Source organism: Leucoraja erinacea, chromosome 13 (genome assembly GCF_028641065.1).
Source record: "Leucoraja erinacea ecotype New England chromosome 13, Leri_hhj_1, whole genome shotgun sequence".
In the NCBI taxonomy this organism is placed as follows: Eukaryota; Metazoa; Chordata; class Chondrichthyes; order Rajiformes; family Rajidae; genus Leucoraja; species Leucoraja erinaceus.
This window is the reverse complement of record NC_073389.1, coordinates 53,683,853-53,708,488: the sequence shown is the minus strand read 5'-3', so window position 1 is coordinate 53,708,488 and position 24,636 is coordinate 53,683,853. Positions and strand designations below refer to the sequence as shown.

The window sequence follows — 24,636 nt, the reverse complement described above, 5'->3', positions numbered from 1 at the left end:
GGGTTCTTCACGTAGTCACTCACGTGACTCCGAAGTAAAATTGTAATCTATCCAGTATTTATGTGGTCTCTTTGACACCTGGATAAAAATAGCTGGTCAAACCAGGCTGGAGCTGTTGATTTAACATTTAGCAGCTGATAATATGGTTTCCTGAGGAGTAGTGGGACAGCAAATCACTTTTAAACTTTCTCCGGAGTGCATAATTAGAAACATAGTAAAATAGGTGCAGGAGGAGGCCATTCGGCCCTTCGTATCAGCACCGCCATTCATTGTGATCATGGCTGATCGTCCCCAATTAATAACCCGTGCCTGCCTTCTCCCCATATCCATTGACTCCACTAGCCCCTAGAGCTCTATCTAACTCTCTCTTAAATCCATACAGTGACTTGCCCTCTGTGGCAGGGAGTTTCATAAATTCACAACCCTCTGGTTTCCATTACTATGCATGTTAAGTTCCATTTCATTCTTGCATTGGTATTTGTGGCAGGTACTATAACAGCACTTAAAAGACACTTGGACTGGTATGTGGATAGAAAAGGTTTAGAGGGATGTGGACCAAACATGGGCAGGTAGGACCAGCATAGATGGGGCATCTGGGTCAGCATGGGAGAGTAGGGCCGAAGGGCCTGTTTCCATGCTGTACGACCCCATAACTGCATCATATAGTGCAGGGTTTTCCATTACTCTGCATGTTAAGTTCCATTTCATTCTTGCATTGGAATTTAATGTCCTGAGTCAAGTGGTGTTTATCTTGGAGAAACCAAATTTAACATGACAAATGATACACAAGGCATCTTTCTTTAACAGTTTCTTCCCAGCTGTTACGGTTTCTTCCCAGCTGTTATCAGGCAACTGAATCATCCTACCACAACCAGAGAGCAGTGCTGAACTACTATCTACCTCTTTGATGATCATAGAAACATAGAAAATAGGTGCAGGAGGCCATTCGGCCCTTCGAGCCAGCACCACCATTCATTGTGATCATGGCTGATCATCCCCTATCAATAACCCGTGCCTGCCTTCTCCCCATGTCCCTTGACTCCACTAGCCCCTAGAGCTCTATCTAACTCTCTCTGCATCCAGTGATTTGGCCTCCACTGCCCTCTGTGGCAGGGAATTCCATAAATTCACAACTCTCTGGGAGAAAAAAGTTTTTTCTCACCTCAGTCTTAAATGACCTCTCCTTTATTCTAAGACTATGGCCCCTGGTTCTGGACTCGCCCAACATAGGGAACATTTTTCCTGCATCCTGTCCTTTTATAATTTTATATGTTTCTATAAGATCTCCCCTCATCCTTCTAAACTCCAGTGACTACAAGCCTAGTCTTTTCACTCTTTCCTCATATGACAGTCCCGCCATCCCAGGGATCAATCTCGTGAACCTACGCTGCACTGCCTCAATCACAAGCCTAAATCCGTGCTGTATGACTCCATCAATCAGGGGAATTTAAATCAGTTATTGAAGCAAAACAAAATACCTTGCATCAGTCAAGATGAATGATGACCAGGTAGTGAGCAGCAGTGGTAGAGTTGCCACCTTACGGCGCCAGAGACCCGGGTTCGATGCCATCCACTAGTGCTGTCTGGGGTTTGTATGTTCTCCCTGTGACCCCGTGGGTTTTCTCCGGGTGCTCCGGTTTCCTCCCACACTACAAAGACGTGCAGGTTTGTGGGTTAATTGACTTCCACAAAGTATTGTCCCTAGTGTGTAGGTGTAGTGCTTGTGTATGGGGAATTGCTGGTCGGTGTGGACCCGTGGTCCGAAGGGCCTGAGTCCCCTAAAGTATCTCTAAAGTCTCAAAGGACCATGAAACCAGTAGACCTAATTAATTTAATTCTGCGAAAGAAATCCACTATATCTGGTCTATACTTGACTACAAATTGCGAGGAGGCACGGTGGCGCAGCGGTAGAGTTGCTGCCTCACAGCGCCAGAGACCCGGGTTCGCTCCTGGCTACGGGTGCTGTATGTACGGAGTTTGTACGTTCTCCCCGTGACTGCGTGGGTAAAAATTGTCCATGAGCGGAGATCGCTGGTCGATGCGGACTCGGTCGGCCTAAGGCCTTGTTTCCCTAATTTAAGACTGAACTAACTTTTCAATTGACCCGACAAAGCACCCAGGTCAAGGCCAATTTGATAAAGGCAACTCGTTAGGGCTGAGCCAGCACTGCCCATTACACACTTTTACAAGAATGATTCTAGGAATGAGTAGATTAACATATGGACGGGAGGGGATCTTATTGAAACATATAAGATTATTAAGGGCTTGGACACGCTAGAGGCAGGAACCATGTTCCAGATGTTGGGGGAATCCAGAACCAGGGGCCACAGTTTAAGAATAAGGGGTAAGCTATTTAGAACGGAGACGAGGAAACACTTTTTCCCACAGAGAGTGGTGAGTCTGTGGAATTTTCTGCCTCCGAGGGCAGTCGAGGCCGGTTTTCTGGATACTTTCAAGAGAGAGCTAGATAGGGCTCTTAAAGATAGTAGAGTCAGGAGATATGGGGAGAAGGCAGGAACGGGGTACTGATTGGGGATGATCAGCCATGATCACATTGAATGGCGGTGCTGGCTCGAAGGGCCGAATGGCCTACTCCTGCACCTATTGTCTATTGTCATTTGATGGCACTGGGCCTGTACTCGCTGGTGTTTAGAAAAATGAGGGGGGAACCTCATTGAAACATACAGAATAGTGAAAGGCTTGGATAGAGTGGATGTGGAGAGGATGTTTCCACTAGTGGGAGAGTCTAGGACTAGAGGTCACAGCCTCAGAATTAAAAGTTGTTCTTTTAAGAAGGAGATGAGGAGGAATTTCTTTAGTCAGAGGGTGGTGAATATGTGGAATTCTTTGCCACAGAAGGCTGTGGAGGCCAAGTCAGTGGATAATTTTATGGCAGCGACAGAAAGATCGTGATTAGCACAGATGTCAGAGGTTATGGGGAGAAGGCAGGAAAATGGGGTTCGGAGGGAGAGATAGATCACCCATGATTGAACGACGGAGTAGACTTGATGGGCCGAATGGCCTAATTCTCCTCCTATTATTTATGACCTTATGGCACATCAGAAATCAGAGGCCCCTTGAAGGAAAGCTGACCCTCGGATTATCACCAGCTTATAAAAGCATTTAAAAAACGGAATTTTTCCAGCACACACATCAAATCTAGGCCAACATCACAACAAACCTGAGCAGGAAAAGATGTCACAAGCCTATTATGTAACAGTAAATACAAAATATATCACGCCGATCAATCGTTAGTAAGGAAACAACTACAACCTGCTACACAAACCAAAAATATTCGTACAACCTAAGAATGTCCAGGGTGAAGATAGATATTAATCGCTAGAGTAACTCAGTGGGACAGGCAGCATCTCTGGAGAGAAGGAAAGGGTGACGTTTCGGGTTGAGCATCTTCTTCAGAAGTCGTAGTAGCCGAGAACATAATTTTTGTGGTTGCTTTTGCAAATAAGAAAACATGCCGCCCAATTTCTCCACAGCAAAATCCCAGTGAGAGCAACATGATCTTGACCAAACTAAGGGCGGTGGGTGTGTGGAACAGGCTGCCAGAGGAGGTAGTTGAGGCTGGGACTATCCCAACTTTTAAGATAAGACACAAAATGCTGGAGTAACTCAGCGGGTGAGGCAGCATCTATGGAGAGAAGGAATTGGCGACGTTTCGGGTCGAGGCCCTTCTTCAAGACCCAACTTGCAAGAAACAGTTCGACAGGTACATGGACAGGACAGGTTTGGAGGGATATGGACCAAACGCGGGCAGGTGGGACGAGTGTAGCTGCGAAATATTGGGCCGGTTTCCACGCTGTTTCACTCTCTGACCATAGGAAGGCACAAAATGCTGGAGTGACTCAGTGGGTCCGGCAGTATCTCTGGAGAAAAGGGAGAGGTGATGTTTTCATCAGACTGAAAGTCAGGTAGAGGGAGACTAGATGTGTGTGAAGGTCCAGAACAAAGCAGAGCCTGCATCAATGAATCAGGCAAGCACTGGGCCTGTACTCGCTAAAGTTTAGACGGTTGAGGGGGTCCTCATTGAAACTTACAGAATAATGAAAGGCATAGAGTGGATGTGGAGAGGATGTTTCCACTGGTGGGAGAGTCTAGGAGAGTCCAGAGGTCACAGCCCCAGAATTAAAGGGCGCTCTTTTAGAAAGATGGTGAGGATGAACTTCTTTACTCAGAGGGTAGTTAATCTATGGAACTCATTGCCACAGAGGGCTGTGGAGGCCAAGTCAGTGGATATTTTTATGGCAGAGACAGACAGATTCTTGATTAAAACAGTTGTCAAGGGTTATGGGGAGAAGGCAGGAAAATGGGATTAAGAGGCAGAGATCATCCATGATTGAATGGCGGAGTGGACTCAATGGGCCGAATGGCCTAATTCGACTCCTATAACTTGTGACAGGTGGAGCCCACAATGATCCATTGTTGGTTGAGGATGAGGTGATAACAATGGGATACAAACGGTGAAATTAGCAAGAGGACTAGGATGGGGGAGGGACAGAGAGAGAGGGAATACAAGGGTTACTTGAAGTTAGAGAAATCTGCCTGCAAGCTGCCCAAGTGAAATATGGGGTGCTGTTCCTCCCATTTGCGTCAGGGTCTGAAGAAATTTGACATTTGGTCGATATCATGAGTAGGAAAGAACTCATGCTGGTTTGTACCAAAGATAGACACAGCTCTTAGGGTGAATGGAATCTAGGGATATGGGGAAAAAGCAGGAACAGGGTACTGATTTTGGTGATCAGCCAAAATCATATTGAATGGACGTGCAGGCTCGAAGGGCCGAATGCCCTACTCCTGCACCCATTGTCTATGTTTCTATAAAATAGACCAAATTACATTGCAAGTAGGGAACAATATTGTGGGCAGATCCATCTGCTGCCATTCGAACATAGAAGTGGGATCTTACAATGCAAACCAGGGGCAGGTAGATCTTTAGTTTAATTTTGTTCCATCTGTAAAATTACAGCTGTGGTCAAGAACTCAGATGTTGCAAGCTGGGCAACAGAAAAGTGGTATCACACACAACTTGGGAGTGCTGTGTTTAGTATTTTATCATATAGACAATAGACAATAGGTGCAGGAGTAGGCCATTCGGCCCTTCGAGCCAGCACCGCCATTCAATGTGATCGTGGCTGATCATCCCCAATCAGTACCCCGTTCCTGCCTTCTTCCCATATCCCCAAACTCCGCTATCTTTAAGAGCCCTATCTAGCTCTGTCTTGAAAGTATCCAGACAACCGGCCTCCACCGCCCTCTGAGGCAGAGAATTCCACACTCACAACTCTCTGTGAGAAAAAGTGTTTCCTCGTCTCCGTTCTAAATGGCTTATTCTTAAACTGTGGCCCCTGGTTCTATACTCCCCTAACATTGGGAATATGTTTCCTGCCTCTAGCATGTCCAAACCCTTAAGAATCTTATATGTTTCAATAAGATATCCTCTCATCCTTCTAAACTCCAGAGTGTACAAGCCCAGCCGCTCCATTCGCTCAGCATATGACAGTCCCGCCATCCCGGGAATTAACCTTGTAAACCTACGCTGCACTCCCTCAATAGCAAGAATGTCCTTCCTCAAATTACGGGATCAAAACTGCACACAATACACCCGGTGTGGTCTCACTAGGGCCCTGTACAACTGGCATGAAGCTGGAAAGAGTGCTGGGACGATTTACAAGGCTGTTACATGGTCTTGAGGAGCTGGTCTATAGGGAGAGGTTGGGCAGGTTATTTCTATAATCGCAGGAGGCTGAGGGATGATCTTATAGAGGTGCATAAAAACCATTGAGGGGAATAGACGGGGTGAATGTAGAGTTTCTTTACCCAGGGTAGGGGAATTAAAAACTAGAGAGCATTACTTTGGACTTTAGAGATACAGTGCTGAATCAGGCCCTTCGACCCGCTGATTCCGTGCCGACCAGCGATCACCCGTACACTCGCACTATCCAACACACCAGGGACAATTTACAATTTTTACCGAAGCCAATTAACCTCCAAACCTGTACCTCTTTGGAGTGTGGGAGGAAACCGGAGCACCCAGAGAAAACCCATGCGGTCACAGCAAGAACGTAAAAAACAGGATTGAGCCCAGGTCTCTGGCGCTGTACGGCAGCAACTCTACCGCTGCACCACTGTGCCGCCCACATATGTTTACAGTGAAGGGAACAAGATTTAATACTAAGCCGAGGGGCGACAATTTCACTCAGAGGGTGATAGGTATGTGAAGCGAGGTATTTGTGGCAGGTACTATAACAGCACTTAAAAGACACTTGGACTGGTACGTGGACAGGAAAGGTTTAGAGGGATGTGGGCCAGACGTGGGCAGGTAGGACCAGCATAGATGGGGCATCTTGGTCAGCATGGGAGAGTAGGGCCGAAAGGCCTGTTTCCATGCTGTACGACCCCATAACTGCATCATATAGTGCAGGGTTTTCCATTACTCTGCATGTTACGTTCCATTTCATTCTTGCATTGGAATTTAAAGTCCTGGGTCAAGTGGTGTTTATCTTGGAGAAACCAAATTTAACATGACAAATGATACACAAGGCATCTTTCTTTAACAGTTTCTTCCCAGCTGTTACGGTTTCTTCCCAGCTGTTATCAGGCAACTGAATCATCCTACCACAACCAGAGAGCAGTGCTGAACTACTATCTACCTCCTTGATGACCCCTGACTATCAATAGACAATAGGTGCAGGAGTAGGCCATTCGGCCCTTTGAGCTAGCACCGCCATTCAATGCGATCATGGCCAATCATCACCAATCAGTACCCCGTTCCTGCCTTCTCCCCATATCCCCTGACTCCACTATCTTTAAGAGCCCCATCTAGCTTTCTCTTGAAAGTATCCAGAGAACTGGCCTCCACCGCCCTGTCCTCTGAGGCAGAGAATTCCTCAGACTCACAACTCTCTGTGTATCCTTGATCGGACTTTGCTGGCTTTACCTTGCATTAAACGTTATTCCCTTATCATGCATCTATACATTGTGAATGGATCGACTTTAATCGTGTATTGTCTTTCCGCTGGCTGGTTAGCACGCAATAAAAAGCATTTCACTGTACCTCGGTACACGTGACAATAAATCAAACTGAAACTGGACTGTAGGTAATGCAAGTCGCTGGATATGAGACTGAATTTAACCACAGAGACAGACATGGTCAAGGAGAAAGCTTTCAGGAGCTTTTCAACTGAGAGCTTGAAGCCTTCACCCTCCTCTCCTCTTTCTCCCTCCGTCCCCTCTGTCCCTTCATTCCCTCACCTCTCTGCCCCTCCTTCCCCCAACTCCCTTCCCTCTCACACCCCTCCCTCCCTCTTTCTCTTCTTCCCCTTTCCTCCCCACTCTCTCCCTCCTCTCCTCATTCCTCGCTCTTCCTCTCCTATATCTCTTCCCTCCCTCTTACTCCATTCCTTCCCCCCTCCCCCCCCCCCCCCCCCCCTCTCTATCTCTCCCTCATCCTCCCTTCAACTGAATATTGGGAGGAAATTGCAGTGAATAAACCTTGGCCACAGAAGGCAGAGCCTCCAAACAAGCGTGATGATTGTCAAGGAAAATCAAGAGGTCGGAACAATGAAATACAAGAAATATTCCAGCACGTCAGATATATTTTATAAATGTATCTTCCTAGCCGCCCGTGCCTGTGAGTTGGGGGCTATGCGTGAGTGGATAGGGCGGGGGATGGGGGGGAAAGGAGTGAATGAGTAATATTAATAAAAATATCAAAGTGGGGGGGGAGAGTTAGTGTGTGGGTGTGGGGTGGTTAGTGTGCGTGTGTGACGCCGATGAAAGCACCCCCCCTGCAACCCCGCATTGAGGGGACGGGACCCAACAGGTCCCACTTAGTCTAATATTTTATAAATTAATTTTCCCTTACGAGCTCCGGCCCCTTATCCACCTCCCTATGTGACCCTTCCCCCTAACTCTCCCAGCCTCCTCCACAATATCCACCCCGCCGCCCCCCCCCCCCGGTCTTGCTACCCCCCCCCTCCACCACACCCACCTCCTCCCCTCGCCTCTCCTACCCCACCTCCCCGTCTCCCTCACCCTATACCCCTCCATCCTTTAACCATCCAGTATACCCGGAAGGGTCTCGACCTGAAATGTCGCCCATTCCTTCTCTCCACAGATGCTGCCTCACCCGCTGAGTTTCTCCAGGCATTTTGTGTGTACCTTCGATTTTACCAGCATCTGCAGTTCTTTCTGAAAAAACACCCGTCTTTCTCCAGACCCACTCTGCCTACCCTTTCCTTCCCTTCCCATGGGACCCACCCCTGTCCGTTCTCCCTCTGTACCTTCTCTCCCCACCCGTAACCCTCTCCCCCTCCAGCCCCTCCCCTCCCCCCCCCCCCCCCCCCCCCTCACCCCCTTCACACTGTCTCTCCCCCAGCCTCTGCCCCTTCAAGTCAAGTCAAGAGAGTTTATTATCATGTGTCCCTAATAGGACAATCAAATTCCTGCTTTGCTTCAGCACAACAGAACATAGTAGGCATGACTACAGAACAGATCAATGTGTCCATATACCATTATATAAATATTTACACACATGAATAAATAAACTGATAAAGTGCAAATAACAGATAATGGGCTATTAATGTTGTCCGAGCCAAATTTAATAACCTGATGGCTGTGTGGGGAAGTAGTGGAAGTATTCCCCCTGCCCCTTCCTTTTCTCCACCTTTAAATCCAGCCCCATAGTAGAAGTGTCCATGTCGCGGGAATTACCTGAGCTAATTCTGCTACCACCATCATCTACTGCGACAAGTGATGGCTTCCCACTGATTGTCACCTGAAGCTCACGTCCTTTTCAGGACGGCCGATGACACGATGCGATGTCAACAGGGGATCTCATTGAAACATATAAGATTGTTAAGGGCTTGGACACACTAGAGGCAGGAAACATGCTCCCGATGTTGGGGAAGTCCAGAACCAGGGGACACAATTTAAGAATAAGGCGCAAGCCATTTAGAACGGAGACGAAGAAACACTTTTTCCTCACAGAGAGTGGTGAGTCTGTGGAATTCTCTGGTGGAGACGGGTTCTCTGGATGCTTTCAATAGAGAGCTAGATAGCACTTAAAAATAGCGGAGTCAGGGGATATGGGGAGAAGGGGGAGAGGGAGGGGAAGGAGGGAATGAGGGTGGAGGGGGGGAAGAGAGAGGGGGAGGAGAGGGGTACTGATTGTGGATGATCAGCCCTGATCACATTGAATGGCGGTGCTGGCTCGAAGGGCAGAATGGCCTACTCCTGCACCTATTGTCTATTGTCTAATTCTCCTTCCCATTCTTTCCTTTGCTCTCCGCTTCTCTATCCCCTCCACCCACCCCCCCTCCCTTGGTTCTTCTCCCTCCCCTCCCTCATCTCTCACACCCGTTCTCCATCCCTCCCCTCCTTTGTCCCCTTTCCTCTCACACCCTCACCATCACCCCCCTCCCCCTCATTCCCACTCCTCTCTCCCTCCTCAACCCCCTCTCCTCATTCTTCCCCTTTCTTTGCTCACCAATCCACCCTTCACTTCCCCCTCTCCCAACACTCCTTTTTCCCTTCCATCCCACTCTCTCCCCCTCCCCCCCCCCTCAAGCCCTCAACCTCTCTCTCTCCCATCTCATTCCCCCCCTCACCCCATTCCCTCTCCTCCCTCCTCTCCCGTCCTATATCCCCTCACATTCTTTCCCCACTCTCTCTCCCCTTCATTCACTCTCATCCCCATTCCCCCTTTCACTCCCTCCCTCCACTCCTCTGCTCCCCACTCCTCCTTCCTTCAGTCTCCCCTCCCTCACTCCTCCTCCCAAGCCCTCACCCTCCTCTCCTCATTTGCTCTCCTCACTGCACCTCCTTCCCCCACTCTCCTCCCTTTCACCCCCACTCCACATTCCTCCCATCACCATCACCCCCTCCCTCTTTCAATTCCCATCCTTCCCCTTTCCTACCCACTCTCTCCCCTACCCATTCTCCCCTCCCCCGCTCATCCTCCCTTCCAGCTCTACCTATCTCTACCCTCCCATTCCCTCTTCCCCTCCCTCTTTTCCTTTTGACCCACTCTCCTCCCTCCCCCTCCTCCTATATCTCTCCCCTCACCCCCCTCTCTCTCCCTGCCCCTCCCTCCTTCCCCCTCTCCCTGCATTCTCCCACCCCTCTCTCCCCCTCCCATTCCCTTCACTTCCTCCCTTGTTCCCCCCCCTTCTCTCCTCTCCCCTCCCTCTCTCTCTCTCTTCTTCCCCTTCCCACTCCCCCCCCTCCCCTTCCCCCTCATTCCCTTTTCCCCCCCACTCCCCCCCCCACACCTCCCTCCTCTCCCCCTCCCTTCCCTCATTCCCCCCTTCCCTCCCTCTCCTCCCCCCCCACACCCTCCCCTCTTTCTCTCCCCCTCACCCACCCCTATTCCTCTCCTCTCCCCTTCCTTCCTCCCCCTCTCCTCATTCCTCCCTCCTTTCCCATATCTCTCCCTGCCCTCCCTCCTTACCCCTCTTCGGCACTCTCATTCTCCTCCCTTCCCCTCCCACTCTAGTCAACCCTCACTCCCCTCCCTCTCCCCTCCCCTTTTCCTCTCCCCTTCTCCCTCCTAAACTCCCACCACTCTCGTCCCCCCTATTCACTCCCCTTCCTTCCCTCCTCTCACCCTCCCCCCCTCCTTCACTCCCCTCTCCCTTCCTCCACCACCCTTATTCCCCCTCCCTCCCTTCTTCCCTTCTCCCTTCCCTCCTCCCCCTCCCCCTCCCTCATTATTCACCTTCACTCCCCCTCCCCCTCTCCTTATTCCCTCCCTTCGTTTCCTTCCCTTTTTCTCTCCCTCCCCCCCCTCTCCCCCCCCCCCCTATCTCTACCTCCCCTTCACTCCCCCTCTCCTCTCCTCTCACTCCCACACTCCCCCTTCCCTCCCCTCTCTACCCCGGGCTGGGTGCTGGGGTGGGTACTGGGGGCTGGGTGAGTACTGGGGGGCTGGGTGTTGTGGGTGCTGGATGGGGTGTGGGGGCTGGGTGGGGGGCTGGGTACTGGGTACTGGGTGGGGGTGGGGTGGGTGTGGGTGCTGTGGGTGGGGGGCTGGGGTGTTGTGGGGTGGATGTACTGGGGCTGGGGTACTGGGTACTGGGTGGGGGTCGGGGTGGGTGTGGGTGCTGTGGGTGGGTGTGGGTGGGTACTGGGTGATGTGGGGTGGGTGGGTGGGTGCTGTCGGTGGGGGCTGGGTACTGGGTGGGTGGGGTCGGGGTGTGGGTGCTGTGGGTGGGGGTCCGTGCTGGGCCCGGGGCCTGGCTCTGTATTTGCGGCCCCTGGCGTGAGGTAAACAAGCGGCGCCGCGCGGCACCAGGCCCGACCCGCCCCGCCCTCTCCCTGTGTCTGTGTCTCCCCGCGGCCGGCGGGTGGGATGGGGCGGCGGCGGCAGCGGCCCAGGGGGTGAGTGTGGGGGAGAGGAGGGTGAGGGGGAGACGGGGACGGGGAGGGGGGGGGACACGGGCCTCACCTTCTGCGAGTGTTGCTGCAGAACGTTCTGTTCCACCGTCATGGCCGAAACGAGTGGAGCTGAGTGAAGGGGGAGGAGCTGGGGGAGGGAGGAGGAGGTGGTGGAGGTGGGGAGAGGGAGGGGTAGAGAGTGAGGGAGGGGAGAGTGAAGGGGAGGGAGAGAGGGTGAAGGGGAGGGAGGGGGAAGAGGGGAGGAGGAGGGAATGGAGAGAGTGGAGGGGAGTGGGGAGGAGAGTGAGAGAGGATGAAGAGGGAGAGGATGGAGGGGAGGGAGAGAGGAGGGAGTGTGAGGGTGGAGGGGACAGGGGTGAGGAGGGGGAGAGGGATGAGGGTAAAGGAGGGAGTGGGAAAGAGGAGGGAGTGAAGAGAGAGGGAGGGGATGAGGGTGGGGGCGAGAGAGTGGAGGGGGGAGTGGGAGAGAGGAGGGAGGGAGGGAGGGTGAGAGGGAGAGGGTGAGAGGGAGAGAGGGAAGAGAAGGGGAGGGAGAGAGGGACCGAAGAGGGGAAGGGAGGAGGGTAGGGGGAGAGGGAGGGTGTGAGGGGAAAGGAGGGAGTGAAGAGAGGAGAGTGGGAGAGGGGTGAGGGAGAAGTAGTAGGGGATGGAGGGGAGGGGATAAGGGTGGAGGGGACTGTGAAGAGGGGGGGAGAGGAGGGAGGGAGGAAGAAGCGGGGAAGAGGAGTGAAGGGAGAAAGGGATTGAAGAGGGGAGGGAAAGAAGAGAGGAGGGAGAGAGGGACTATAGAGGGGAGGGAGTGAAGAGGGAGGGAGAAGAGAGATGGAGGTAAGAGAGGAGGAGGGAGAGGAGGGGTGCGGGAGGGAGTGAAGAGGGGTGAGGGGCGGAGGAAGAAATGAAGAGGGGAGGTAGGAAGGGGATGGTGAAGGAGGGGGGCTGGGGGGAAGGGAGTGAGAGAGTACAGAGGGGGGGGGATGAAGGGAGAGAGGAAAAAAGGAGTGGCCTGAGGGAGAAGCCGGAAGGAGGAAAGGAGATGCTGAGGAGGGGGAGAGATGGGGGATAAAGGTGGGGAGCGGAGGGAGGAGTTGGAGGAGGGAGGGAGAGGGTGTGTGGTGAAGGAGGGGGGGTAGAGAGGGTGAGGGGGGGGGGGGAGGAGGACAATAAAGGTGGCGAGGGTGATGGATGGGGGCTGAGGGAGATGAGGGAAGCAGGACTGAGGGAAGGGAGGTTAAGATGAGGGAGAGGAGGGGAAGGAGGGAAGGGTTAAATGAGGGTAGGGAGGGGGCTGGACTGAGGTGAGGGACGGAAGGATGAGGGAGGGGAGAGGGGTTGGGAGGGAGGGAGAGGATGAGGGGAGGGAGGGAGGGAAAGAGCGAGAGGGGGTTAAAGGAGGGATGGCTGCAGGAGAGGGCTTCAGGTTGGAACTGGAGGAGGGAGAGAGCTGGATGGAGGTAGTGAGGTGGAGGGAGGATGAGGGAAGGGAGATGGACAGAGATGAGGAGGAGGGAGGGGGATAAAGATGGGGAGGGTGAAGATGGCTGGGGAAGTGGGGAGGGTGCTGGACTGAGGGGAGGTGGAGAGGATGGGTGGACTGGACTGCGGAGGGGAGGTAAGGGAGATAAAGGTTTGAAGTGAGGGAGGAGCTGGAGGAGGCAGGGGGATAGAGGTGAGGGCGATGGAGGAGCCTATGAGGGAGGGAGAGAAGGATGAGGGGAGGTAGCTGGACTGATGAGGTGAGGAGTAGGAAGGGATGGAAGGAGAGAGGAAGGAGGGATGGATGAGAGAGGGTGGGTGATGAGTGGCATTGAGATGAGAGATGATAGGATTTGGTACGGGAGGGGTTTTCAGCCAGCCCTGCCAATGTGCTTGAATAAACTGGACTAATAGTGAATTATACACATTCTCTTCAGATCTGTGTGTTCCTGTAACCATTTAGAATTGTGTCCTTTGGTTAATATTACTTCTTCTTTCTTGCGAAACAAAGAAACCTTAAATTTCACCTGCAAAATGTTTGCAATTTCACATCATAAAATAAATAGACACTAAAAGGAAATAATGCAGGGGATTAATTTTTTTAATTGAACAATTTTGATTAAAATTTAACAAAAGCGGTTTGCAGAAGTAATATGGCTTCTTAAAAGAAGGAATAGGTGACGTTTCGGGTTGACCATGGAGAAGGGTCTTGACCTGAAACGTCACCTATTCCTTCTCTCCAGGCCTGGTCCGCTGAGTTACTGTGTCTGTCTTCGGGTTTAGAACCAGCATCTGCGGTGCCTTAAAACATAATGTATAAATCTTTATGTGTTGGAAAGAACTGCAGATGCCGGTTTTAAAAACTGAAGATATACACAAAAAGCTGGAGTAACTCAGCGGGTCAAACAGTATCTCTGGGGGAAAGGAATGGGTGACGTTTTGGGTCGAGACCCTTCTTCAAACTGAGAGTCAGGGGATAAGGGAAAGGGGAGACAGAGACGTGTGATGTAGAGAGAGAGAGAACAAATGAATGACATATGCAAAAAAGTAACCATGATACAGGAAACGGGTCATTGTTAGCTGTTTAAGAAGGAACTGCAGGATAGAAAAATCGAAGGTAGACAAAAATGCTGGAGAAACTCAGCGGGTGAGGCAGCATCTATGGAGCGAAGGAATAGGTGACGTTTCGGGTCGAGACCCTTCTTCATTTAGCTGTTTGTTCGGTGAGAATGAATACAAGAATGAGACTCAACAAGATGACTTTGAAGCTGGAACGACTTGGGTGGGAAGGGACGGAGAGAGAGGGAATGCAGGGGTTACTTTTTAGAGAAATCAAGAGTGATACCACTGGGTCGTAAGCTGCCCAAGCGGTATGTGAAATGCTGTTACTCCAATTTACATTTGGCCTCACTCTGACAATGGAGGAGGCCTAGGACAGAAGGGTAAGAAAGGGGAATTAAAGTGTCTGGCACCCGTGTGATCAGGCAGGTCCAGGTGGTCTGAGCGAAGGTGTTCAGCGAAACGATCGCCGAGCCCCCGCTTTAGCCTTCTTCAGCCTTCAAGCACTGGACGTTTGCTTGCCTCTTCAGTCTTATTTCCACAAAGGGTAGCTTTCTGCACTTTAGAGCATTGCTGGATGGATGATCCCAGTGTGTCTGCTAGCAGGAAGGGGTTTAAGTGACAGCACTAGAGACAAAATGAGAAAGGAAGAGTTTTCTCGCATAGGTAAAAATCCAACCTGGTTTCAAACAGCATTTCTTTTAAAATTTACAAAATTAACTTTATCTGGAATATAAAATACATATAAAACAAAAACATCCCAAAATGTAATACATTCTGAGTGTCGACACAAGAGGAATCGTATATAGGAGCAAAGAGGTCCTTCTGTAATTCAATGTGATCATGGCTGATCATCCCCAATCAGTACCCTGTTCCTGCCTTCTCCCCATATCCCCCGACTCTGCTATTTTTAAGAGCCCTATCTAGCTCTCTCTTGAAAGCATCCAGAGAAACAGCCTCCACCGCCCCCTGAGGCAGAGAATTCCACAGACTCACCACTCTCTGTGAGAAAAAGTGTTTCCTCGTCTCCGTTCTAAATGGCTTACTCCTTATTCTTAAACTGTGGTCCCTAGTTCTGGACTCCCCCAACATCGGGAACATGTTTCCTGCCTCTAGCGTGTCCAAACCCTTAACAATCTTGAGAACCAGAGGACATAGGTTTAAGGTGAAAGAGGAAAGATTTTATAGGAATCTTGAGGGGTAACCTTTTCACGCAAAGGGTGGTGGGTGTATGGAACAAGCTGCCAGAGGAGGTAGTTGAGGCAGGGACTATCCCAACTTTTAAGAAGCAATTAGACAGGTACATGGATTGGACAGGTTTGGAAGGATATGGGCCAAATGCAGGCAGGTGGGACAAGTGTAGATAGGCATCGGTGAAACCAAGCGTAGGCTTGGCGATCGTTTCGCCGAACACCTCCACTCGGTCCGCATTAACCAACCTGATCTCCCGGTGGCTCAGCACTTCAACTCCCCCTCCCATTCCAAATCTGACCTCTTTGTTCTGGGCCTCCTCCATGGCCAGAGTGAGCACCACCGGAAATTGGAGGAGCAGCACCTCTTGGGCAGTCTGCACCCCAGCGGCATAAACATTGAATTCTCCAATTTCTGGCAGCCCTTGCTGTCTCCTCCCCTTGTCAGCTTTCCCTCAGCCCTCGGGCTCCTCCTCTTCTTTTTTCCTTTTCTTCTCCCCACCCTACATCAGTCTGAAGAAGGGTTTCGGCCCGAAACGTTGCCTATTTCCTTCGATCCATAGATGCTGCTGCACCCACTGAGTTTCTCCAGCACTTTTGTCTACCTGTAGATAGGACATGTTGGTCGGTGTGGGCAAGTTGGTCCGAATGGCCTGTTTCTGTGCTGAATCACTTTGTGATTCTATGTCTCTACATTTGTGACATGAATATCTTGTTCCATTGGAATGATCACAATAGCTGGATGGCAGGTTTTTATTGCAGACTCTATAAATCATCGTTCCACCCATACTGGGGGATTTTACTTGTTCAACTCCAGTGCAATGCTGAGTTACAGCCTTAGATGTGGAGGAAATAATTCTGGTTGGAGAGGCATAAATTAAAGGGATTTGTAAAGCTACATCACAGCCAGTGAGTGCAAATTCAAATAAATTAATTTAAACACATTTCAAGTCTCATATTTGGCTTGGGTAGCTTACAACCCAGCAGTGCGAATATTGAAGGTAGACACAAAGTGCTGGAGTAACTCAGCGGGACAGGCAGCATCTCTGCAGAGAAGGAATGGGCGACGTTTCGAGTCGAGACCCTTCTTCAGACTGAGACAGGGGAGGGGGCGGGACAAAGATATAATGTAGTCGGAGACAGTAAGACTGGTGGAAGAACTGGGAAGGGGGAATGGATGGAGAGAAAAAACAAGGGCTACCTGGAGTTAGAGGTCAAACTTAGACGGTCTGAAGAAGGGTCTCGACCCGAAACGTCACCTATTCCTACACTCCATAGATGCTGCCTCACCCGCTGAGTTTTTCCAGCATTTTTATCTACCTTAGAGAAGTCAATGTTCATGCCGCTGGGGTGTAAACTACCCAAGCGAAATATGAGGTGCTGCTCCTCCAATTTACGCTGGGCCTCACTCTGACAACATGAATATTGGTTTCTCTAACATCAAGAAACCCTGCATCCCCTCTCTCTCCGTCCCTCTCTCAGCTTAGTCGTTGTACTAGTTTCACCGTCATCGTGTTGAGTTTCACTTTCGGTATCTCGTTATCACCTACGCCATAGCCTCCATCTTGCCTCGATCATCGTTGCTCTTTGCATATCTTCCATTCACTTCTCCTAAGTGCCGTCAATAACTCTCTGTCTGACAAAGGGTCTCTTCTGCAGTTGTATAGGGCTCTGGTGAGACCACATCTGGAGTATTGCGTACAGTTTTGGTCTCCTAATTTGAGGAAGGACATCCTTGTGATTGAGGCAGTGTCATATGAGGAAAGATTGAAAAGACTAGGCTTGTATTCACTGGAGTTTTGAACTTGAACTTATAGAAACATATAAAATTATAAAAGAACTGGACAAGCTAGATGCAGGAAAAATGTTCCCAATGTTGGGCGAGTCCAGAACCAGGGGCCACAGTCTTCGAATAAAGAGGAGGCCATTTAAGACTGAGGTGAGAAAAAACGTTTTCACCCAGAGAGTTGTGAATTTGTGGAATTCCCTGCCACAGAGAGCAGTGGAGGCCAAATCACTGGATGGATTTAAGAGAGAGTTAGATAGAGCTCTAGGGGCTAGTGGAGTCAAGGGATATGGGGATAAGGCAGGCATGGGTTATTGATTGGGGACGATCAGCCGTGATCACAATAAATGGTGGTGCTGGCTCGAAGGGCCGAATGGCCTCCTTCTGCACCTATTATTTATGTTTCTATGACCCAAAACGTCACCCGTTCCTTTTCCCCAGAGATGCTGCCTGACCCGCTGAGTTACTCCAGCCTTTTGTGTTTAAACCGGCATTTGCAGTTCCTCCATGCACATCAAATCCTTGTTCTCTGCCTCCCAGAATTAGAATTACCTCGGTGATGAATAATTGCATAGAACACACAACAGAACAGCAGAGGATCAGGCCCTTCAGCCAACAGTATGAACAAGATGACAAGGTCAAATAATCTATGCTGCACGTGGTCCCTCTATCCCCTGCTTATCCATGTGCTCATAAGGTCATAAGGAATAGTATAAATAGGCCATTCGGCCCATCAAGTCTACTCCGCCATTCAATCATGCCCGATCTATCTCTCCCTCCTAACCCCTAATTTTTCTACCTTCTCCCCATAAGAATTCCACAGATTCATCACCGTCTGACCCAATAATTTCCTTCTCATCTCCTTCCTAAAAGAACACCCTTTAACCCTGAGTCCCAGACTCTCCCTCCAGTGGAAACATCCTCCCCACATCCACTCTATCCAAGCCTTTCACTATTCTGTGTTTCAATGAGGTCCCCCCTCGTTCTTCTAAACTCCAGCCCAGTGCCGACAAACGCTCATCAAATGTTAACCCACTTGTTCCTGGGATCATTCTTGTAAACCTCCTCTGGACCCTCTCCAGAGCCAGCACGTCCTTCCTCAGATATGGTGCTGATCCAAAAGCCTTCTAAAAGCCACTATTGTGTATCTTCCACCACCCTCCTCTCAGCCTCCTATTAAATCTTTCTCCCCTCAACTTAAACCTATGCCCTATGGTTCTTGATGCAACTAATCTGTGCATTCACCCTATCTATTCCACTCATGATTTTATACCCCTCTATCAGATCACTTCTTCAACCTCTTGCACTCTCTGCGGCACGGTGGCACAGCGGGTAGAGTTGCCGCCTCACAGCGCCAGAGACCCGGGTTTGATCCTGACTACGGGCGCTGTCTGTACGGAGTTTGTACGTTCTCCCCGTGTCCTGCATGTGTTTTCTCCGGGTGCGTCAGTTTCCTCCCACACTCCGAAGATGTGCAGGCTTGTAGGTTAATTGACCTTGGTAAATTTGTAAATTGATCCTAGTGTGTGTGTGTAGTGTGCGGGGACTTTGGGTCAGCACTGATTCGGTGGGCCGATGGACCTGTTTTCGCGCTGTATCTCTAATTAATAAGGAATAAAGCCCCAGCCTGCCCACTCCTGCACCTATTGTCTATTGTCTCTCCCCAGAGGTCAGGCCCAGGAGTCCTTGTAACCTGTGTCCAGGTTCCTGTGATCTTTCCTTAACAAGCTCCAGACCTCTATCACTCGTTAGATTTAGCTCTTAGGACTAACGGAATCAAAGGATATGGGGAGAAAGCAGGAATGGGATACTGATTTTGCATGATCAGCCATGACCATATTCCCGATGTTGGGGGAGTCCAGAACCAGGGACCACACAGTTTAAGAATAAGGGGTCGGCCATTTAGAACGGAGACGAGGAAAAACTTTTTCACCCAGAGAGTTGTGAGTTTGTGGAATTCTCTGCCTCAGATGGCGGTGGAGGCCGATTCTCTGGATGCTTCCAAGAGAGAGTTGGATAGAGCTCTTAAAGATAGCGGAGTCAGGGAATATGGGGAGAAGGCAGGAACGGGGTACTGATTGTGGATGATCAGCCATGATCACATTGAATGGCGGTGCTGGCTCGAAGGGCCGAATGGCCTCCTCCTGCACCTATTGTCTATGTTTCTATGCTCTTTGGGTGAACTTTTCCCCATCATTTCCTTTCTCTTCAGCATCTGTGATTGAGAGGGTGCCATTCTTGTCAAGATTATTACAGATGTTGGGGAAGTCCAGAACAAGGGGTCACAGTTTAAGGATAAGGGGGAAATCTTTTAGGACCGAGATGAGAAAAACATTTTTCACACAGAGAGTGGTGAATCTGTGGATTTCTCTGCCACAGAAGGTAGTTGTACATGTATAGTGACAATAAATGGCATATCTATCTATATCTAGTTGGGGCCACAGTTCATTGGCTATATTTAAGAGGGAGTTAGATGTGGCCCTAGTGGCTAAAGGGATCAGGGGGTATTGAGAGAAGGCAGGTCTAGGATACTGAGTTGGATGATCAGCCATGATCATATTGAATGGCGGTGCAGGCTCGAAGGGCCAAATGGCCTACTCCTGCACATATTTTCTATGTTTCTATTCAATGAAATGATGAGCAGCAAAATGTTTTATTATCAAAAATTAGCTGAGGAAACAATATTTCACTGAACAAGTCATTAGTCTATGGAAAGACGCTATTATATTAATCAATACATTTTAGGATGATAATAAGGTGAGATCAATACATTTCCTCTTGGTATTAAGAAACAAGGGATGTGTGGATGGAATCAAGGTATTGGAACCAATAAGGGTTTAGTGGAGGAAAGTGGTGCAGAGGTAAATGATCAGCCTTGAATTTTCGAAGGTAGACAAAAATGGCGGAGAAACTCAGCGGGTGAGGCAGCATCTATGGAGCAAAGTAATAGTAGACGTTTCGGGTCGACACCCTTCCTCAGACTGATGTGGGGGTAGGGGTGGGGGGGTGGCAGGAAGAAGCAAGGAAAAGGCAGAGACAGTGGGCTGTGGGAGGGCTGGGAAGGGGAGGGGGAGGAGGGAGAAAGCAGGGACTACCTGAAATTGGAGAAGTCAATGTTCATACCGCTGGGGTGTAAACTACCCAAGCGACATATGAGAGAATTTACAATTATACCAAGCCAATTAACCTGCAAACCCGTACTGCTTTGGAGTGTGAGAAGAGACCGGAGCACCTGGAGAAAACCCACGCGGGTCCCGGGGAGAAGGTACAAACTCCGTACGGACAGTACCTGTAAGCGGGATCGAACCCGGGTCTCCGGCGCTGCGAGGCAGTAGCTCTACCGCTGCCCGACCGCCGTATAGACTCCAGTGTCTGCGCCCGTGGTCGGGATCGAACCCGGGACTCCGGCGCTGCGAGGCAGCAACTCTACCGTTGCGCCACCGTGCCTGCTTACCTGCTGAGGCTCATCTTTTAAAGGTGCTTCCCCTCTCTCGGCAGGTTCGATGATGAAGTGAGAGGCAAAGCGGGAGGCTTTTAGCACCATGGCCAGCTCTCCGTCAACCTCCACTGGTTTGTCCTTCTGCAAGACACAAATGAGAATTACGTCTGCAAACAAGGCATCGCAGTAACTATGGAAGAACGCGAGCGATTTACTGCCCAGTATTCCTGCAACCTCATTCACAATTGTCTATTGGGGCTGCACAGTGGCGCAGTGGTAGAGTTGCTACAGGTCTATAGGGAGAAATTGGACAGGCTAGATCTATAAGGAGAATTATTGAATTATCTTATTGAAACATATAAGATTATTAAGGATTTTGGACACGCTAGAGGCAGAAAACATGTTCCCGATGTTGGGGGAGTCCAGAACCAGAGGCCACACAGTTTAAGAATAAGGGGTCAGCCATTTAGAACGCAGACCAGGAAACACTTTTTCTCACAGAGAGTTGTGAGTCTGTGGAATTTTCTGCCTCAGAGGGCGGTGGAGGCAGGTTCTCTGGATACTTTCAAGGGAGAGCTAGATGGGGCTCTTAAAGATAGCGGAGTCAGGGGATATGGGGGAGAAGGCAGGAATGGGGTACTGATTGGGGATGATCAGCCATGATCACATTGAATGGCTGTGCTGGCTCGAAGGGCCGAATGGCCTACTCCTGCACCTATTGTCTATTGAGAGGTTAGGCAGGCTATAGGGAGAGGTTGAGCAGGTGCAGGTTGGCTGATGGGTCATCTTACAGAGGTGTGTTAAACCATGAGGGGAATACAATAGACAATAGGTGCAGGAGTAGGCCATTGGGCCCTTCGTGCCAGCACCGCCATTCAATGTGATCATGGCTGATCATCCTCAATCAGTACCCCGTACCTTCGTTCCTGCCTTCTCCCCATATCCCCTGACTCCGCTATTCTTAAGAGCCCCATCTAGCTCTCCCTTGAAAGCATCCAGAGAACCTGTCCTCCACCGCCCTCTGAGGCAGAGAATTCCACAGACTCACAGTAGATAGGGGGAGTTCACTGAGTATTTTACCCTGCCTAGGGGCATCGAGAACTTGAGGGAATAGGTATAAGGTAAAAGGTGAAAGATTTAATTTGAGGAACAACTTATACACACAGAGGATGGTGGGTATATGGAACGAGCTGTAAGAGGAAATATTTGGGGCAGATACTATAACTGCATTCAAAAGACATTTGGATAAGTGCATGGGTAGAAAGGTTGAGAGGGATGTTGGTCAGGCACGGGACTAGCGAGGATGGGGCATGTTGGTTGGTATGGATGAATTGGGTCGAAGGGCCTGTTTCCATGCTGTACGACTATGCTCTCTAAGCCACTGGCACTTTGGGCCAACTTGCACCAGCCTGCCACCTGCTGGACAGTTACAGAATTAGGAAAAAGGAGGAATTACTGAAGATCAACAGAGTGCTGGAGTAACAGCGGGTCAGGCAGCATCTCTGGAGAACATGGGTAGTTGAAGCATCAGGTCGGGACCCTTCTTCAGAAAATTTGTTCTTGTCCCGACCCGAAACGTCACCTTATCCATTTTCTCCAGAGATGCTGCCTGACCCGCTGAGTTACTCCAACATTTAGTGCCCATTTTTGGTATAAACCAGCATCTGCAGACGATGTTTCGGGACGGAGACCCTTCTTGGATTAGTTTGGGTCGTTTGAAAAATAGAAAAATAGGTGCAGGAGTCGGCCCTTTGGCCCTTCGAGCCAGCACAGCCATTCAATATGATCATGGCTGATCATCTAAAATCAGTACCCCGTTTCTGCTTTTTTCCCCATATCCCTTGATCCCTTTAGCCTTAAGAGCAAAATCTAATAATGCCCCTGTCCCACTTAGGAAATCTGAACGGAAACTCTTTGCGCCCCACCCAAGGTTTCCGTGTAGTTCCCGGAGGTTGCAGGTGGTTGCCGGAGGTTGCAGGTAGTGGAAGCAGGTAGGGAAACTGACAAAAACCTCCGGGAACCGCACGGAAACTTTGGGTGGGGCGCAGAGTCTACAGAGGTTTCCGTCAGGTTTCCTAAGTGGGACAGGGGCATTACTCTTCTGGGTTGGGTCCGTGGGCTTGCAGCAGAGGTGTGGTGGGGAGGGGAGGAGTGGTGGAGAGGAGAGAGGGGGTGGGAGGGCAGTGGGGGCAATGAGAGTTGGCAAAGGGATGAGAAAAGAGACAAAGAGAGGGAAGGGAGTGTGAGGAGCAATAAAGAGAATAAGCAAAGAGGAGGATGAAGGGAAGGAGATATAGGGGGGGATTGGCAGCACAACGTGGAATTATTTGCCACAGACAGCTGTGGAGACCAAGTCAATGGATATTTTTAAGGCAGAGATTCATAGGTTCTTGATTAGTACGGGTGTCGGGGGTTATGGGCAAAGATCCTATAGCGGAGCAAGATAGACCACACCTTCTAAATGCAATGGGCTGACGTGTAGTACGCAACAGAGCGGAACCTGGGCCTTTTTCTCATCCATTTCTGTAACATGACCCAACCCGAACCGACCCGCAGTGTAATCAACGTTGCGGGGGAAAAGTTTGTGTTAATAAATTAAAATTCTGAAAATGAGGAGAAGATTTTTACCAAATAACTTTTATTTTTACGAGGATGTTTCCGTAACCGGCTTCCGTCTCCGCACTAGTATCTTTGCTCCACTGTGATGGGATCTTTGGTGCGGAGACGGAAGCCGGTTATGGGAATGGGGTAGAAAATTACCCTTGAATCTGCCCATGACCGTACTACGTCTTTTTCGTCGAGTGGGCTATCTTGCTCGCTGTAGGATCTTTGGCTACGGGGAGATGGCAGGGGAATAGGGTTAGGAGGGAGAGATAGATCAGCCATGATTGAATGGCGGAGTAGACTTGATGGGCCGAATGGCCTGATTCTGTTCCTATCACTTGGTGGGGAAAGATAAATAAAGAGTTGAACAGTGGGAAGAGAAAATGTTTCAGGTTTGGCAAAAAATTCTTTGACCTGAAACATTAGCTCTGTTTCGCTCCCCACAGACGTGTGGCTGGAATCAAGTGCTGAGTATTTACAATATATATTATTTTCGATCTTTGATCACCCGAGTTCCCTTGGCCCGCCCGCGGCTGACTTGAACTTTCTTACTTTGAAAGTGTGAACAGAATCGAAGTGCAGTTCGTGCAGGTGTTCGCTGACGGTTCCCTTGTACGTCACGAGGTCTCTCCCCTCATTCCTCACTGCAGGCAGCTTGAAAAAGCGGTAGGTTCCAGAGGCGTAGCGCACGTTTCCTGGGGACATTAAAAATCACCGGAGCATCCACGTGTTAGAACAGGGGTGGGCAACCTTGTTCTGCTTGGGGGCCGGGACGCATGTCTGTGAGCGGGTGGCGGGCCACATCTATCACGTGTACACACGGATCCCGCCACGGATGGCCAGGCATCAAATCACGTGTTCACAGGCGGTAGACAAAAATACTGGAGAAACTCAGCGGGTTAGGCAGCCCTGCATGTCTCACCCGCTGAGTTTCTCCAGCATTTTTTGGCTAGCTTCGATTTTTCCATCGCCTGCAGTTCTTTCTTAAATGTGTTCACAGAAGGTGCGCGGCTGTGCCGGCGGTTTTGCGCAGGGTGCGGTACGGCCAGAGCTCGGCGGGACCGATGATTACGGGAAAAAAAAAATACGCCTGCGGGTCGGATGATTTCGGATTACGGGCCGCATTCGGCCCGGGGGCCGTAGGTTGCCGGCCCCTGTGTTAGAAGATGAAAAGTGGTCGATCACCAGGCAACTGGGCAAGGTGTAACAGCATTGAACAAAAGTGACCAAAGGACAGAAAGTGGTCTGCATCTGCAGTTCCTTGTTTAGAAGGATGAGGGTGGACCTCATTGAAACTTAGTTTAGTCTAATTTAGAGATACAGCGGGGAAACAGGTCCTTCGACCCACTGGGCCCAGGCTGACCAGCGATCCCCGCGCACTAACACTATCCTACACACCCACTAGGGACAATTTTTACATTTACCAAAGCCAATTAACCTACAAACCTGTACGTCTTTGGAGTGTGGGAGGAAACCGAAGATCTAGGAAAAAAACCCACGCAGGTCACGGGGAGAACGTGCAAACTCCGTACAGACAGCACCCGTTGTCAAGATCGAACCCGGGTCTCCGGCGCTGTGAGGCAGCAACTCTACCCACTCCACTGCTACCGAAGAGTGAAAGGCTTGGATAGAGTGGGTGTACGGAGGATGTTTCCACTAGTGGGAGAGTCCAG

General features: G+C 50.2%; 2 protein-coding genes across 2 annotated transcripts in view; both read right to left on the bottom strand.

The window, feature by feature from the left end:
- The window catches only part of LOC129703061 (ubiquitin carboxyl-terminal hydrolase 25-like), a 148,107-nt gene extending 136,552 nt beyond the window's left edge, over nucleotides 1–11,555 (bottom strand). The window contains 1 exon segment of the mRNA XM_055645251.1: nucleotides 11,462–11,555. Within this exon segment, the coding sequence (XP_055501226.1) occupies nucleotides 11,462–11,503 (42 nt within the window). The 5' untranslated portion in view covers nucleotides 11,504–11,555.
- A 1,915-nt stretch (nucleotides 11,556–13,470) lies between these two features.
- Nucleotides 13,471–24,636, bottom strand: part of zgc:153372 (uncharacterized protein LOC767695 homolog) — a 31,462-nt gene continuing 20,296 nt past the window's right edge. Inside the window, exons 8-10 of the mRNA XM_055645252.1 lie at nucleotides 23,516–23,658; nucleotides 20,375–20,500; nucleotides 13,471–14,571 (exon numbers count right to left, since the gene is read on the bottom strand). Coding sequence (XP_055501227.1) covers nucleotides 14,437–14,571; nucleotides 20,375–20,500; nucleotides 23,516–23,658 — 404 coding nt within the window. The 3' untranslated portion in view covers nucleotides 13,471–14,436. The remainder of the gene's footprint in view (nucleotides 14,572–20,374; nucleotides 20,501–23,515; nucleotides 23,659–24,636) is intronic.